The sequence below is a fragment of the Opisthocomus hoazin genome, chromosome 1 (assembly GCF_030867145.1).
Source record: "Opisthocomus hoazin isolate bOpiHoa1 chromosome 1, bOpiHoa1.hap1, whole genome shotgun sequence".
NCBI classification, from domain to species: Eukaryota; Metazoa; Chordata; class Aves; order Opisthocomiformes; family Opisthocomidae; genus Opisthocomus; species Opisthocomus hoazin.
The window spans coordinates 147,394,556-147,413,098 of NC_134414.1; the positions used below are offsets into that span (position 1 = coordinate 147,394,556).

Below are 18,543 nucleotides of genomic sequence, written 5' to 3' on the forward strand. Positions count from 1 at the left end.
CACAGAACAGCAACCATTTTAGGGACTTTTTGATCTTGAGGGAGATGGGTTTTGTTGGATTTGGGGGGGTTTTGTGGGTTTTCAGTTTTTAAGGTTTGGTGGTTTTTTTTTTTTTTTGTTCTGTATCCTGTAGTTAAAACAACGGAAATCAGTATCCTAGCATGGACGAGTAAACACCTGAAACTGTGAGCTAACATAATTTCAAGGCAAAATCTGTGAAAAAAGCTTAATGAATCATCAAAGTCATCTTCCTCTCCGACATTATAAATCATTAGTAATAAAATGCTAGTATGATGCGGAGTCAGGCAGCAGTAGCTGTAATCACAGTCCAAAGTAACTGTTCCTTTGGAGCTCATTAAGTGTATCGAGTCCCTGTGATCTCCCATCGATTTTAGGAGCAGTGGTTCAGTTATCAATACAAAAAGCATAAGGGAAATTTCCAGAAAGGCTTCCACATATTCCCTTGAGATACGTATTTTTTCCACCTTGATTTTTTTACAAGTTTCTCTAAGTGGGTGCAGCAATGACCGATTCCTCTGCTCCAGTACTAAGCCAGCCAGGACAGAGGTCAGCCCTGCCCCAAGAGCCTTTAACTCACGTCGCTCACAAGTCCCCTCGCAGTGAAGCTTTCATGGTTTACTGCATGCCTAAGACCTAAGCTTGTAAAATATATGAGGACATGGTTCCCTCCCAGAAGTGTAAGTCAAAAGAAGGAAAAAAAAAAAAAAAATCCCAATCAAAAAGCCGTCTTGAGAAATATGAACCCGTGAAATGAATGTGCAGCGATGGCAGATACTTGCCTGACTCTGCAGAAAGTTTAAGTGATAATTAAGGCACATTCTAACAATGGCAGCTCGAAGAATTTTATGCTTGATGGTATATTTAAAGCCCAAGCTCCAAGGAGCTGGTGAATGCAAGAAAATCAGCAGACCTCAGCAAAAAGCTTGTGTCTGTAACCCAGAGTTTAAAATTCTATAAAGAAAGATAGTCTGAAATTACTTTTTTAAATTAATTTGAGAAAAAAGAGACCCCGTCAGGTTAATATGACAGTTTCATGCTTTTTTGAATCCAAATTCATGATTTTTAAAAAGGTTTAATTGACTGTCACTCCTTTCCTGCGGAGCCCTAAGAGGTTGTCCATAGAGGTGGTGGAATCTCCGTCTTCACAGATACTCAGAACTTATCCTGACACGGCCCTGAGCACCCGACCTACTTGGCCCTGCTTTGAGCCAAAGCTCAGACCAGATGGTCTCCAGCCGTCCCTTCCAGGCTAAATTACTCTGTGACTCTGAACAGTTACACATCTCCCTGTATCCTCAGGGATGCACAAAGTCCCCACTCCATACTACAGCATTTGCCATTTTGTTGACAACCAGGGGACAACTCTGAATCACCTGCTTTCCCAACCAGCCCGCTGCAGTCTCTTGCTCCTCCCTCTCCCCATGTGCTGCAGTTGGGCAGGGTGCCCCATACACCCTCCCAGCTACGCAGGGGGGAGAGGAATATTAGCATTACCGTCAGCCTCAAGCCAGCGAGAAGGACAAACGAGAAGATACCTACGATAGTCCAGAAAGTGGGCGGCAAAACATAAAGCTGTCCAGTGATATCCAACCAGACGACATCCAGCTTATAACGCAGCTGTTACTCTTGCCTTACAATTTTTGAAGGGAATCACTCCTTGCTTTCGACTTGCAGCCTTCTTGCTGCCCGTACAGGCAGTCCAACGCAGCAGCCCTTGGCTTTCCTCGCTCTAGACAATACAGCTTGCTGCAAGCCCAGTTGTGCTGCATTGTCGAACCTCAACTCAAAAAGTTATTGCACTGGGAATAAGCATGAGGAAAACTTGACTCTTTCTTTCTAAGCACTATATGAGACCCATACACCTTACAGAACAGCAGACAAATGCAGAGATGATGAACTATCAGCTTAGAAAACCAAATCATATTACTCTAAACATTTCAACGGCAAGCCTGATTCTTCCACTTAAAAAACTAATGCTAATTCAGGTGTCCACCATATCTCATATGCTTTAATCATATAACCAGCACTCATAATGGCAACAAATCCCTACCTCCAGAAAAAAATAAGAGTAGTAAAATCTTTCGGCTAAAAATACAAACACAGTGATCGGTAGATCAGTTTACCCCACCGTACGTGTTGACAATTAATAGTTGATCTGATGCAACCATTACAAGATACCATTACTAAAAGCCAGTCCCCAAACAGACCTTATCTTTATTAAAGATTAGCCACAGAAAGAATAGGGATGCAGAAATAACTGTGTACATAACCGCAACAGACGAAGCCTGCAAGATATGCTCTGGCATGTTCCAAAATGTTTCTGTTTCTCTTCCATTTTGTCTCTTAACTTCATAATGTTCACAAACATGTTTTAATTGCATATGAAATAATGTCACCTGCAACTATTCCAGTCATGCCAGTCCTTCTGGTGATGCCACAGGGAAGGCATTCTGGCTCTGCTCCAAGACAAATGCTCATGCACCATCTAACAGACATTCCAGAATTTGTTCCTCCACCTGGACACTTACTGATATCCTGACTTGCTACTGTCCATCACCTGGTGCAGTAATGCCTACCAGGAAAAACTGGTGTCCAGTAGCAAGGCTGTTATTCCACTGCATAAAAACCCTTTTGTCCCAGCATCAAGCATGATGTCTGCATAGCCAACTGGTCTCTGGCACGTTGTTTTGCAAAAAGGCTCCTGAAAAGTTCATGTCATTAATGACAGAATATTCAAGAATATTTTTAAAGAATATTTATAATATGCAGCAGATATGGATAAAGACCCCATTTAAAGCTGTTGTGAAGCACTGTAGTCAAAGGACCAAAACTTTTTTTTTTTTAACTTGCAGCTATTAGCTTCTTTTGACCATTCACCCCTCTAATTCTCAAGTTTTACACCATGTCCATGCAGAAAGAGCTCAGTTAACCTCCACAATGGCACTCTGTGTACATCTAAGAACACATCCAGTTTCCTCTTCTTCGTAGAAGGAATTCAGGTGATCTGACCCCACCATGAGTTCCTCCAAGCAAGAGCAGCTCTGCTACTCAACACATAACTTCGACTCACTGGCAGCTCTTAAGTTGGCCATGCATTTGTCCTTCAGAGAAAAATTATTTTTGAGAAACTTGTCTTTAATTACTTTTCAAACTCTTGTTTCCTTTCTGCATTTCAGAAAAGCAGGTGAACGTATTTTGAATTGGTATTTCCATTTGTGTGATCAGATATAGAAGTCTACTGGTCTGTAGTTAACTGGAAGCATGTAAGTGAAAGCGCCTAGGACGCAATGGCTGTGTTCAGACCACACCTGAGCTGAGCAGGATAAGAATGTGTGTTCCGAAATTCAAAGGCCCCAGATCTTCATTGGTTTTTGGTATCGCTTTTGACTCAGCTGGCCTATTAAAGAGACAGGGACTAGCTGTACTGTTTAGATCCATATATGAGTGGGTATCTGGTATTGATGCAGAATTTGGTTCCACCCATCCAGGTATCTGTGTTAATGCTGCAATGCCAGCAAAAGCAGCTTTAGGTTGAAACATACATAAATCCGAACTCTTACTTGAACAGTCCCCGAAATACGCAGAGGAGGAGAAAGAAGAGACTGGTAGCTCTTCCTGGAGAAAACCACCCTATTTTTTGCCTAGTGCTAGTTACAAAACGTAAGCTTGCTGCAAAGAAGCTCCTCTTGCAAGAGCAGAAGCATTCAAGTGTGCTCCTATTACACTGGCTCCAGCAGTGGATTATGGCACACCAACTCTTACCAGTATAGCTACTCCCTCAGCAAGAAGACTGCTGAAGATTTATCTGATGGGGAGTTTCTTTAAGCTATCAGACTCTCAGATTCTAAAACTCAAAACCATCCTGTGGCCTCCAGTTTGTGCTGCCGACACTACAGCAAGCCCAAGGTCACTGACGCGTCACGGTTAACTCCGTGCTGCACGTCAAAGTTCGCAGCATCACCAGGCTGAGATCGCAGGTCTTCCCGCTACAGCTTGATCCAAAGCCCATTTAAAGCAACATAAAGACATCCATTGACTTCATTTGGACTTTGGACCCGTTCCCAGAAGCACAGTAGACTGTCTGACAGTGCACAGCATCCTAAGAATTAGAGGCAACCCGTCAGTTCTGGTGCCAGCTAACAGGTCAGCGTTGCACATGAACAACAGGTGAGATGACAAAATTATTATCCCCGTTCATGGAGTGTCTCCGTTCCAGTTAAGTGCTAGTGACATCAAAACTACATACTCTGTAGTTTTCATGATTTCCCACAATGCTGCAGAGGAAACCTGACAGGGCTTTGGAGCCTATGGAGTCTTGAGTTAGTTTTCAAAACAGATTTAAAAATAAAAGAGCACTTTCATTTAGCACATTATTGAGTAACCGAAGTGAGAAGTAATTTTATACCAGAGATCATTTTGAGATACGCTTAAGTATACACTGTGTATTCATTTATATTTCAGAAAATGTCACAATTTTTCTTGTTGTATTTAATAACTGCTGTTAATTATGCAAAATCCCATCCCATCTGCTTATTCCTTCACACAGCGAAATTAGAGGGCTTGATTCTACAGTCATTACTCACAGAAGGAGAGGCATTGATTTAATGGACTTCCCTGAAAAGGAATTACAGTGTAGGATCCTTTGATATTGATTTTGTGACATCATAATCTTTTCCTCAGAAGCAGGCAGTAATGACTCTAGATCATATCAGTACATGATTAGGCAAGGGCAGCCCAGTTAGAGAAAGAAAATTATTAAAAAAAACAAAACTCCTAACTTACAGTAAGCTGACTCCAATAAAATATTAGCTATGTTCTCTCTTTGGAATAAAAGTTCTCTTTTAAAACAAAGAAAATATCCGAGTGATGTTTCTCTCTTTCATCTCTTGCCCTGCTTACAGTTACTTTCATGAAACTATTGTGAGCTAGAGCATTTTTTGTAGGTTAATGGGTTCTCTTTGAAGGGATTAAAGTCACATTGATTATTAATTATTTTTTGATGTTTTAAACCGATGTAAATGTCCAGAAGCTCTGATGAGCAACATCCTGTAGAAATCAATACCAAATAAAAACAAAAGCAGCAAACAACAACTGCTCAGCTCCTGGGGGAAGCAACTGTGACTTATTTCTGTTTGGGAGGTGTACCGTCCCTTGGAGAATACCAGCAACTGGCATATATGATAATCATTCTCAGTTATCTAAAGCATCCTTATTTTGATGTGTCTATCTTTCAGACTCCAGGCAGAGTCTGCAGATATTCTGCATACAGAACAAAGCTAGACACAGCAGCACTAAGCAAATAATAAATACATTAATTTCACTGCTGTTAGAAAATGAACATTTTTTTTTCTTAAATCTGCCTTTCAGTGCTTTGGGAAAACGCTAATTAGCATTCTTCCTGTGAAATTTTTTCCCACCAATTTTCTCTACTGTTCTTCACCACATTTAAATAGGGCTTTGGGGGTTTCTTGGTTTGTTCTTTTCTTACTCTAATTTAAAATTTCTTTGCTGTTTGTAAGTGAAATGGGAACTATACCCTTACTTCTTGTTTGATAGGTCAACGAGGTGTAAAGATTCTCCATATTAAAATGGCTTCCATATGAACAACGAGGAAGCGATCCTGACAAACTGGAGTGCAGGTAACAGACATGTGCCAAACAGCAGATTACACAAAGGGAACAAGACCACTAGGACAGTCCGTGGTCTGCTCCGGAGACTCCTCTCAGCCTGGAAGAGCAGCCCCTTCTTGGTCGATTCTAGGGATGTGTCTAGCCCAGAAAGAAATGGTTGAAAGCTCTTAAAATTGAAAGAGTTTCCGATCTAATTAACAGCTTAAACTTAGTCCTACCTCTCTTATCGCAAAGATTTGGCCTTTGCATTGTATAGTCCAAAGTCAATATAACTAAACTGGGACCTGCAGGTTTATAGCACCTGAAGGAGCCACGTTGTTCAAACCCTTCTGACATGACTACAAGACCCATGTCTCAATGGCTTAAAGTGCACTGAGGCCCAATCATTTCAAAGTCACAGCTGTTAGATTGCAAGGCAACATTATCTGTTTTTCCCACAGTATTTAAAAAGGAATTTAGGATTTTCATCTCACAAGAGGTTCACATCTACCAAACAGCTACTTCATGTTACATCTCTGGCTGACACAGAATAGCACAGAGCAGTTAACTTCTGTTATCTCCTTTTAGCTCCTCTGAAGTGCTCAATCCCCGTGCTTAAATGTTGCCTCCCCAACATGCTGTTTTCTGCCCATTCACAGTGCCAATCCCACATATTTTCTTCTCATGTCCATGCTGCCACCTCAAAACCAGCCTACTGAAAGCCGAGTGCATTAATTCCCTTAGAAACATACCACCTGCTAGCTCTCTTCCCTGCTACTATCAGCTGTCACCAACTTACTCATCACCAATGCTTACCTTAAAGCATTTCTTCTCTAAACACACACACACACACACCCCCCAGAAGAGAAAATGCAAAGATAACCATAGTAATTTGAGTACAGCACATACTACTTTTGCTCTGGAACAATGTGCTATCTTTATGGCAAGCCAGACATGATGCATATCATTTTATTTCTGGAACTCCTTCATTTAAAAGCCACTGTAATTTCCTAGCATAAGAATGAAGGAGTTCCAGAAATGAAATGCATCATGTTTGGCTTACCGTAAAGACGACAGACTTCCTCCTTCGGAGTTGCTCCCTTCACTGGCTGCATTCATTCAAGAACACACAGTGCTAGGAAAAGCAAGGTAACCTTTCTGTTATAAGCATCTCCCACATCTGTTACACATTGTACGCATGGCAGCAAGTATGTGTTGCAATATTTCTTTCACAAAAAATTTTCTCTTTTGAAGTACACATTGATGGAAGCTTAATAAAAAAAAGTTATAACAGCTTCTGTGTGTAGAACATTTAACAAGTCATTCTCAAATTTCTAAGGAGAATCCTATGTACTAAACTGTGTAAAGATTTTCATTTTAAAAAACATTTTTAACATTTATCAAGGTTTGATTTTTTCTTTACATTGCAACCAATTGCATTTTGCTGCAAGAGTAGAAGTTTTACAATCTTGAGTAACAAAAAGCATAATCACTAATTTACCAGAGGATAAGAGTGCTTAGGATCGTAAAATTGATACATACTTCTCCAAAGGAAGAGCCAAATAATTTAAAAGAATACTTAAAATTAACTATGAGCCTTTTAAGTTGTTCAGCAAAAGGACCTGTTTTCAAAGCTTTATTTTTTTGACATTTATCATCTTGACCCATATGCTTCAGTAAAAAAAAACCTCTCTTCTCCAGAGCTGAGACTGTCTAGTAAAATGAGTCTCAAGATAGATATAGGCAAGACTGTTCAGTTTAACATTTATTCTGAAGCCCTGTAAGGTCATTTCATGTTCTGCCTGGATTGCTCTGTGTGGTGACATCAGAAATGCAGAGATTAGTGGGTTTCTCAAGTTCAATCAGCACCTCTGCGAGCCCTTTAACGATTGCCACGGGATCAACACAGGTAGGTCTTTGTTCAGCACCATCCCTGCCTTAACCTGAATGATGGATCACACCTGAGTGCAGCTTCTGGCTGAGGTGACGCAACCTAGAAATTGCCTTACCGACCTCTTGCAATTTGAGTCTGGGGCTCACAAATCCTGCAGAGATGAAGGATCTTTTCCAGACAGTCCACTATCATTTCACCATAATTATATCAGAAATTTGCCAAAGAGTAATAGCAGACCCTGATTCCACTGGCAGAGAGGGTTTTGTAAACACCTGCTACAAGTTCTGTAAACATGAGGTGCCATCCAAGCATCCTCTTTGTTAGCTTTGCCCTCTAGAATCACCCTAGCCTAGAAATAATCCACGAAAATAATGCAACAAGAGAGAACGTGACTTAAATTTCTTGTAGAAATTTTAAGCTAAGGATGCCCACTCATAATAAAGTTTTTCAAAAAGAAAAAAGTGTGTGCTTTTTCTGGAAGGATACTTTTCTCTCCCATGTGACCTGGATAGTCTCAGACTATTGGTAGGCAGCAAGGTTCAGACTGTTTTACCTCAGTAGCTCCTCTGAGTCTGTCCCATCATAGGGAAATCTTACACAAAAATGAACTGGTAAGATAAGATGTTTTTATTTTGATACTGGCAGGACCCTGCAATTAAGTGAAAAAAAACCCAAACAATCTTGTTTTCTCAATAAGAGCTTCAGTCAGCATCTCTTAGACAGGGAAGAGATGTTGAAAGGACAACGTAGCAAAATTTTCATGAAGTGCCCATTTCTTTTTCAGCCAGGAGGAAACAGTGGTGAAGCATCGGGGCTCCCAGCTGTAAAATCAACCTCTGTTAAAAAGGTCTCTCTCACAGAAAGAGAGAATGTCCTGACAGTATGGTTTTTGATTATTAACATTAGATGCAGATATTATTGAAAATTACACCAGTAGAAACACATGTCCTTTGTTGGATAAGGTCGTTTTCAGTGAAGTTTTACAGAACCTGACTCTCTTTGAATGACTTGGTCTATGTAAACCTAAATTTAGACTTCACTATGACACCAAACTCCATAAACTCATGTAGTAGTGGCCAAAAGTCAACCCTGCTAGACATAAGAAGTTGTCCTTGCTAGGAGAAAGAAAGAGGGTGTTCCCGCTTTATCTGCGGAGCCCAAAGAGCATGCAAGACTGATATACGAAGACCTCAGTCTCCCGGAAAGAAGAGATGTGCTTCTTATTTGCATTTGTAGACAATTTTCCTGAAGAGTGTCATCCCTCCTATTTAGTCAGTACATGGAACTGCTGTGCCAACCAGTTCTGTCATTGTTTGGCCAGACCCTCTTGGAGGTGTAATAGATTGTACACGAGGTCCCAGCATCAGGTTTGGCCTGTTTAAGACGCTTTTGTCCCCTACTTAATCTCTACCTTGTTCCACACAAATAACACAGCAAGAAAATATGAACACACCCAGATGCAAGCTACTAACAACAGGGGACATCTGACATACCAGTCACATAATCAAGGGCAGAACTTCAACTGGTCAATGCAGATATGACCAAGGGAAGGTTGCTGGATTGCAGGTAGAAAAGATGAGCAAGATAACATCAGTCACTGAAATCAGTGAATGCATCTACTTTTTTTTTTTATTCTTTATTTAGCTGAAGTACAGCTCTTCCTTTCAGCTGTGATCAGCCATGCCTTTGTCACACCAAAATGAGACAATTACAAAGCAAGCTGCCTAGGACTACACCTTCCAACCATTCAGAGCCTGAAACACCGGAGAACACAGACCCATTGCAAACTGGCAACACATTAAGTACGAGATTCCTACAGCAGAACAGTTGAAGGCTTTTCTCTGAAGCAAGACACAACCCTGTTCCTCTCTGAAGTGCCGTAAATCCATATTAATATCTGAGCTCACACACAATGCCTTTCTTCTGCTAGTTTCTAAATTATCCATCAGGTAAGACAACCACTAAAGACAGACAACCGTAAAGGTTGAAGATCACATTGCTGTATTTCCAAGAAAGATGATGGCATTGCCTTGGGGCCCAGAAAGCAATCACATCACACTGTGAAAAAAGAAACTGAGTATTGCTTGCCCATGGGCAACAACATCAGGTACATAACACACAGTGGGCAACATCCCTGTTCGACCTCCTTTTGTCACTGACCGTACCAGCAACCTCAGACAATGTCAGGAGCTGGAACAAGTTGGCACTATTGCTTTTACACCACGAAATACGACAACTGGAAGGGAAGAGAAAATTTGCTTTGAGCAGTTTTATCACCGTGCAAAGTCTGCTGCTGATTTTACAGATCGCCAGACGGGCATCAAAGCCACATGAAGCAGCTACAGCTTAGCGAGTGACATCTGGGCTGCTGATGCTGGAACAGCCAGCACGCAGACATCAGTTTTGCCCGTCTTCAGATTCATCCGTTCAACGCCACTGCTTTCTCAATAAGATTAACTTCCAGGTGAAACATCAGTTTGATGGCTTGAGCCTGGATAATTTTAATACTGCTTCAATAAGCTGGCAAAACTAAACAGCACAAAACTAGGCAAAAGCCTTGTTTTGAAATTAGCTGTTTTCAATTATTTGTCACTGCAAAAAGTATGTAGACTTCAAAGAAACCAGTGAATTTCAGGCTCAGGAAAACGGTCCTGCTCTAGTGAACTGTAACAAGCACAGCTCTTGCTTCCCCAACTACTTTCCTATAACCACATTTACTTTGAGCATCCTCTGAAGCCTCAGTTTTCCTCTCATTGTAGCATTTAATAATAACATACAAGATAACTAATTACAGATGACTTGCTATCCAACCAAAGTCACAATCCAGTCACACACGAAGTTACTGACGCACCTCTGCCCTGAGCTACAGCTTTACGTCTCTACGCTACAAAATTCTGCTAATACTCATCAGCTTTCTTTGTCTTTCCAGTCCTGGGCTTGTCTGAGTTTTATCTGGCTCTGAAGTGATGATTACTTTCCAACAGAATGACAACCTTTACCAAATTTCATTAGATTTATTATTTCTTTTACAAGTCTAGTATTTACCAATTTACCTATTTCTTGTTTTGCTTCACCACAGTAATTTTTGCCACACTAGTGGTAACAAACCACCTACCATCAAAACACCTTGATTTTTTAAAAAAGCCATGATTCAGAGTAATACAAACTCCGACTAGGGGATGAAACAGCTACTTAAACCCGTGTGCATTTCTGTATTAGGGAACAAACCAGAACAGAAACTGACCGCAGCCCTTCAGCTTTCTGGCGGGTCATAACGTTCAGTCTTTCACTTTCTTAGAAATTAAAAAAAAATTAAAAAAACCAAAACCTTCAAATTCCAAGGAACAAAATGTTGTCTGTATATTAACATTTTATCTTGTGTAAATGTATGCTTCAGCAGTTATGAAAACGAGACAGCTGACAGTCGCCTACGATACGCGAGCAGATGCTGCGCCAGCTTCCCTTTCAGTCGTCCTGCCAATGCCTCGTCAATTTTAGAAGCGACACCAGCACCGTTCTCGGGCACGATCCCGCCAACTCTGATCAACACCGGCAGCCCGGACGATTTCTACAGAACATTTATGAGCCCCAAAGGTCAGGCCAGGCCCTGAGCTGCGGAGCTCTCCCGAACTGCGACTGACAGCCACGCAACCAAGTTTCCAGCAGCGCCCAACGCCGTGCTTTGGGCAGCGACACTTCCAGCCGGCGGCACTCGCCTGGACGGTCCGGGGGTTTTCTCCCAGAAGTTGCGTGAGGCGCATTAAATATGCCTGAGAAACCCTTCAGGGAGGGAAAGCGTCAAGATAATAAAGAAAAAAAACCGTCATGGGGAACCAAGCTGGCGGCATCAAGCGGAACTTTGAGAAACCCGTCTGCCGGGGCGGCTGAGCCCGGGCGCAGCGCGGTGTCCGTCGGAGAGCGGCGCCGAGCCCCGCCGCCCGCCCGCCCCTTTGTCAGCCCCGCAAACGGGGGAGGGGGGGGTGGGGATGCGTGAGAGACAAGCGACGTTTAACGGGGGGGGACCGGGCGCGCCCGGCCCGCCACATCGCCCCTCTCTCGGCACCCCCGCCAGGAACCGGTAACTTCGGGGGAGGCGGAGGACGGGGGGAAGGCGCACAAAGGCGGCGCGGAGGGGCCTCGGTGCCCACGGTGGGGGGGGATACCCGCACCCCTCTACCCGCACCCCTCCCCTTCCCCAGCACTTACCTTCAGCAACACAAAGAGCCAGAGGAGGCAGGAGCCGGCCCCCGCGGCCCCCCGCCGCCGGCGGCCGGGCATCGGGGGGCACGGCGGCCGCGGCCCGCGGAGGGGGCCGGGCGGGGGGGGCCGCTGCTCCTCTGGCCCCGGGCCCCCCGCCGCCCCTCGCCTCCCTCCGCTCGGCTCCGAGCCCTGCCCGGCAATGGCGAACTGCGGCAGCATCAGGCGGCCGGCGGCGACCTCCCCGCCGAGCGGAGCATTCTGCGCCCCCCGCCCCTTTTATCTGGGGTGTGTGGCGGGGAGGAGGAGGAGGAGGAGGAGGAGGAGGAAGGGGGGGAGGCGGCGGCGGCGGCGGCGGGGGGGGGTGTCTCCCCTCCCGGGAGTTCGGGCGATGGCACCGCTCGCTGCAGGGGAAGGGGTGGGCAGAGCCGCTCGCCGGCCCCGGGAGGGCCGGCTGCTCCGTGGGAGCGGCCCCAGACCCCGGCGGAAGGCGAGGGATTGGGGGGGGGGGGGGGGGGGGGAAGGCAGCCACCGCCCTCCTCCCCCCCCCGCCATCCCCCTCCCCCCGGCTCTCCCGCTCCCGGCAGCATCTCCGCTCCGCGGGCAGGAGAAGCGAAGCGGCAGGCAAAACCCCATCCCCGCCACCGCTCCCCAGTGCCGTTTTTCCTGTCCCCCACCCTCGATCGCGGGACAGAAATGCCCCGAGCACCCGTGGAGGGGGGTAGGGGGGACCAGCCCGGCCCCGCACCGGGGTTTGGACTTCTGAGGGAGACGGCTGCCCCTCGGGGCGAGCGACAGCCCGGGTACCAGCAGCCGGCACGGCCTTCGGGAGCATCGCGGTCTTCCTCGGGGCTGTTGGTGGGAGGCAGAAGAAAGCGTGCGGGGAGCTCTTCAGAGGCTCGAGGTACGGGTCTGAGCCTGGGAGGCTGGAGGGCTGGAGAAGAGCTCGTCCTGTCCCGCCAGATACTGGGACGCGGGGATTAGCGGGGCACACGGGTGAGCTTAGAGGGTCTTTTCCAACCTTTGTGATTCTATGATTCTATGTCCTCTGTCGCGCGTTCTACAGCCCACCCCGCAATCCTGCGATTTGATCAGGGCTGTCTCCAGACTTAAGGACAGGCAAGTTTGCTTAAGATGCTGTCCCTGGGAAAAAGGCGGGGGAGACAACCAAAACAAACCCCCAAAACACCCATACCCCCCCCCCCCAACTCAACCACTGTGATGAAAACAGCCTTTCCGAAACAAGACGACTACATCAGAATCAGGTTTGTGAGCAACCACACTCTCCCTCACACCAGCATCAATTAGAGAGCATCCTCGGTGAAGATATCAGAGCTACAACTCCATAACTCAGAGTTACATAGGTTAGACTAGACATAAGGAAGAAATTTGTTGATGCCCCATCCCTGGAAACATGCAGGGTCAGGTTGGACGGGGCTCTGAGCAACCTGGTCTAGTGGTAGATGTCCCTGCTCACTGCAGGGAGGCTGGGGTACATGACCTCTAAGTGTCCCTTCCAACCCAAAGCATTCTATGATAACCACTGTCGATCTGAAGAAGAGAGGGTCATAAGTGTAATAAGGCTGCATCTGGGGCATTAAACTTCAGAGCAGCTTTGGATCTAGGCATAGGTCCACTGCTTACAGTAAATTGCTTTTCCTTAAAAAACTAAAAACAGCGGCTGAAGGTAGATTCAGGGTTTGTTTTGAATTTTTCCAAGTCATTTAGGCAAGATGAAGTCCATTACATTCTTGTGGGAATATCCTCTAAACTGATCGATTACAAACTTGTTTTCTAACAGCGTTACTAAATTAGACAATAATGAATCTGCATTTCAGAGCCCTGCCTGGCTTATACGTGGCATATTTTTCATTTCCATATAATTTGGGCCTTCAGTCAACAAAAGCTTGATTTCAAAGTGGCCAAAGCCATGGAGGGATGTGCTTATTTTGTACTGAAATGGGCCCTTGAGCAGTGATTTGCCACACTTGAAGGGGATTAATCCAGAAAGTGAAGGAGAAATTCAGGTCCTGTGTAGACACTGGCACAAAGCCCAAATTTAGAGCTCCAGAAGGCAAATGCTATTCATGACTTCACTTATAAGAAGCTGGGGACAGAAAAGACCTACTCGATGCTACCAGTGAGGGACACAGGCCTCTCTTGGGCACCCATCACTGTTGGCGTTTGGAGCATTATCTGAAAATGGTATGCAATGGGTTAACCTTAGCTAGATTTCCTTCAGTACCCAGGGGCAGGATGAAGGGAGAGGTTATGTGAAAGACAGAGCTGTGAATTTCTGTAGGAAGTTAAGATTGTCATCAGTACTTGAACACTGTGGATTGAATTTTAGGCTAGGAAATTCTTGTTTACCAAGTAAATTAAATTGTAATAGTCAATGATTTTTGACATTAAGATTGTACTTCATGCAGTCTTTCTGCTCCAATATTCCACTCATTTATGATATTTAGATGTTAAAATGGCAAAAGAATAAACAAGACTAAACACACGTAAAAAGAAGAAAAATTTAAATATGAAATTGTAGTAGCATTTTAGCCTCAGAACAACACTATCTGAATTAAAGGGATAAAGTGAACAGTAGCAAAAAGAATTGGGAAGCATTTCTGGAATGAAACCTTCATTAAAGGACTCATATTAAACCACTCTGGTCTAGCTGTTGTGGCAAAGAAAAATGCAGCCAAGAGAATGCAAGAATTGCATCCTTTTTAAATTAGGGGGGTTTGATGATGCTCAACATTTTCAGAAAGTGCCAGTGCTTTGGAATATTCCAGCCTGCCAATAGAACTGAGTCCTTCAGAAAGTGGTAGGTCAGTCCTTTTTATAAAAAGGTGTTTTCTAGCAACTATTCAGGATTGTGTTCATCACAGGCAGTGGAATAGTTCCTGCCAAGCAAAGCCTACACCCAAGTACAGAAAGAAGGGATAACGTGAGCGAAGACTGGCATGCTGGAGAGGTTGGCTCCAGGCTTTTTCAATGGATGAAACCTGGAAAGTCATACAGAGCACTTCTTAAGAATGCAAGAAGGTAGGACATGAAGCAGGAGAGGAAGAAATTTTTCCTTTTCTTAATAGGCGGTACGAAAAGCATATACAGATCAGAAAAAAAAAAAAAAAGGAACTACGAGAACAAGGGCAACCTTACTTGCTTTTAGCATCTAAACAGTTAAAACAGCGAGTCTATTAATCAACCAGCACAGCTTTAAAAATAATGAGACAATGAGATAGCTTCCATTTACTCATGCAAAAAGAAATAGGGCAATTTGTAAGTGTTTGCAAGTGGTCAGCTGGTGAAAGATACTGATACAAGGGTATTCCAGAAGCTCCAGAAGTCCTTCAAAGCCCTATCGACCAGCCAAAGGAACACCGACAGTCAAAAGGCTCCCTAAGGGCTCTATAACCCACTCCATCACTCCAGCAGGAGAAGGGAGAAGCGTTCAGCAGCATACCTCACAAGTTAATCTGGAATTTGGTTTATTTGGATGAAAAACATTCAAACGTTTGAGAAAAATTTAAAAAATAAAAATCAGCAAAAGATTGCTCCAATGAGGAGCCCATTCTGGAGTCAAACATGGCTCTTTCTAAATTAGATCCTGGTGTTTTGGCCTAAAACTTTTTTTGCCCCCCACACACACTCTTTGCATTCCAGAAATCTGAAAAAACCCGTCTTGGCACAGTACAAGCCAAAACATATTCCCAGCTACTAACAAGGCCCTACAGCAAGGACTAAGTCAAAGCCCTGACCTTTGCATTTGGCTGGCTCCTGCACTACAAAGCAGCTAGCTCAAGGGAGTCCTGCACTCTGCCAGCAAGTTCCCTTGACTCACTAAGACTGACGCTTGTGACCCCCTGCTGTCTTTTCCCAGAGTTTGTTGAAGGTCGTATGTGGCATTATGGCATGGATATATGGCCAAAGCATGTTGCATTATGAGCATTTCTTTTTTCCCTAGGAACCTGTTCTAAGCATCTACTTGGAAAGCATCCTAATTTTTCTTGGGCTGTGATGTACGCTGGGCTGTCGTGGTATCAGAGCAGGTTTAAGGGACTTTGGTTCTCTCTAAATCCACCTGGCAGAATTACGGTGAAGCAGAGGATTTGGAGCAGAGGGACCTGACAGCGAGGTGCGTAACAGGGTATTATGATACAGACAACATTCCCAGCGTCCTGCCTGCGCTCACTAGATTTACTGTAAAATCTGGGGGTGAATTATTTTGTGATGTGCAGTATGCAGGAGCATGATAAAGATATTTCAAGGTATTATAGGACACAGATCACTAGAAGACAAAAATCGTTAAAAGAAAATCCTCTTGCATTTTAAGAGCGCTGCCTGCGAGCAGGGCTCCACAGCAAACACACGCTGTCAAGAGCTACTCGGGTAGCTCGTCAGCTACTTGGAGGTTGTGCTAGTGACAACACTAGAGCTTTACCTTTGATTTAATGACCTGATGAATTAAAACAATCATGCTTCCTTGTAATCAGCAATTTAATGAATGTAACATCCTCACTGAACCAGCATTAATTACCATATATCACCCTGAATTATTAGAGAAAAATAAAAATCAAGATGGTTTGTGGTTTCTAATGTTTATATAAGTGTTCCTGCTTGTAGCTTACATGGACTTAATTTCAGGTTCAGAGTAAATCCTTCCCTTGCCCCTGAAAACCCCAAAGTAACACTCAGTCAGATCTACCAAGTTTTCCTGGCCTAGGGGAAAAGCTGTAGATTACCATTTGTTCTTCGCTGCAGTATACACCCAGGTTTATACGAAGCTTTACAGGCCTCAGCAAGTCTGGATAAATATGGCATGAAATGAGTTTATAAAAAAACAAACAAAAAACCCCACAACAACCTGTAAGTAGAAGAAGTCCTAGTCCATGAAGTTCTTGAAGCTATTTTTCAGTGACAAATGTTTTTACAAAAAAAAAAAAAGGCATGGATCCTTCTTAAATATATTCTCGCCTAAAGTCCTTTCATTTCAATGACAGCAATGGATAAAACAATAACAAAAACAAGTGCAAAGGGTGAGTAGAATAACGTACACAGGTTGCTACTTATGCGTTCAAGTGAAAATTCATCTTAGCTTCCTTTTTGATAAGTACAAGCCCTGTGACTTTTAGAAGTATGCCACACAGTCCCCCTAACAAACAAGTTGACAGGTTTTTTTTAAGATCTTTCATAACAAGAATGATTGACACACTTCAGATGCACAACCTGACCAGCTTCCAGATGCTTCTTAGTCTTTCAATGCAAGAGAAGCGGTGAACTATACCACAAAACATCATTTCCCTTTACAAAGAGAGTCAGAAGTCTGCCTTTGCGTTGAATCTCTTCCTCATAAATAAGTCTCTGAAAGATTTTGTCTGATATTTCTTTCCTTTAACACTGTGCTGTGTTCACTGAAATAATGTATGGAGAGGCACTGGATCAGACTGTGGTTTTTTTGCAGAATGCAAGCAGTAAACATACTTACAAAGGGCAATGAGGTTATTTTACATTTAAACAGCATATGCAACTTTTATTTGTCCTAGGGTATCTGGATGCTACTGGATGCCTGAGAAACACAGCAAGTTCTGTGAATGGAGTTTTATACCAAGAAAAATATTCACGTTTACCTTTCTTGTGAGCTATTAAATATTTGATCGGCCCTGCCTGTTATCAGGAACAATCTCTTTTATAGTTCTCCCTCAAGTCTCAGCAGATATAGTTGATTTAAAAAAATATGCTGCAGTTTCTAGGTGTGCTTATTGGAGCCTGTATGTTTCCTTCCAGATGCAGCTTGCTTCTGCATTTTTGTCTACGATCTGAAGAGGTCGAAGACACACTCACACTGGAGAAGGAGCAAGGCTGGGAATTTCTGATTGCCTTTAGCACCTTCCCCTGCCATAGAAGACAATGAGAAAAGAGCAATCAAGCTATCTTTTCTGCTTAAGATGGGTACGTCTTTCTGGGGGTGATCCATAGTAATTCAACCGTACTTTACATTGCAGAGCCACCCAGGCTCTTCATTCCCGCAAAAAACTGAGGGAAAAACATCTAGAAGACAGACTAGGTTCTGGCTTGCTCCAGTCAGCCACTGACTTCAATACCTTTCACCTCTAAAATACACTGACTTCCTCTGACCCTCAGAGGCTCTATTGATTCACAGACATCTGAGTCATACTTACAGGAAACGTTTCTCTCCCCAGAAATTTGCAATAGGAGCTGCAATTTTGCACAGATAACATCCTTCTTTTCTTCCCTGGCATCTATGCTTAATTTTTTCTCTGTTTTCATCGTGTGGGGTTACCATATCCCAATATAAACGTGCATGCATTAAGTCAGTGCCTTTTCTGTCCCATTTCCCAATTGGCCTCAATAAGCAACCTTTCTGAATTAGTGATTTCTTTCCTATGCAAAGATGAGAATATTAGCTTCTGCATACTACTTCCCAACCACAGGTACCAAAGCATTTTTCTAAGGAACAAGAATAACCATCCCCCAGCTTTGCAGGCGAGGGAAGTACATAGCTCAAATGCTCCATAGTGCAAGAAAGCCATGAACAGAAGCACGTCAAAGTCAAAGTTTTAACTCCAAACCAAAAAAAAAAAAGGCCTTGTGAGGTCTTCAGTCAGATTTGTTCTCTCTCCTCAGCAGAAGTTACCCATGGATGGACAAGCAGCGTGAAATCCAAATGAAGACAAAAGAACCCATTCACGCACGGGGCTGCAGTGCCCTGTTATTTTACCCTCTCCCTGCCTGCATTCCCACAGCAGCATCCGTGCTGTCGCCCTTCTGCCTGGGGTACCTGCAAGGTAAGCAGCCCTGACC

The 18,543-nt window shown here is 43.9% G+C and overlaps 1 protein-coding gene and 1 long non-coding RNA gene across 3 annotated transcripts in view; one reads left to right on the forward strand and one right to left on the reverse strand.

Annotated features, from left to right (window-relative positions):
* Window positions 1–12,200, reverse strand: part of PTPRO (protein tyrosine phosphatase receptor type O) — a 154,843-nt gene extending 142,643 nt beyond the window's left edge. The window contains 3 exon segments of the mRNA XM_075440599.1: window positions 11,731–11,772; window positions 11,775–11,834; window positions 11,836–12,200. Of these exon segments, the coding sequence (XP_075296714.1) occupies window positions 11,731–11,772; window positions 11,775–11,834; window positions 11,836–11,943 (210 nt within the window). The 5' untranslated portion in view covers window positions 11,944–12,200.
* Window positions 11,519–18,543, forward strand: part of LOC142363808 (uncharacterized) — a 33,098-nt gene continuing 26,073 nt past the window's right edge. For both annotated transcript variants that reach the window (XR_012765985.1, XR_012765986.1), the window contains exons 1-4: window positions 11,519–11,602; window positions 15,686–15,856; window positions 17,506–17,670; window positions 18,370–18,527. This is a non-coding gene — a long non-coding RNA (uncharacterized LOC142363808). The remainder of the gene's footprint in view (window positions 11,603–15,685; window positions 15,857–17,505; window positions 17,671–18,369; window positions 18,528–18,543) is intronic.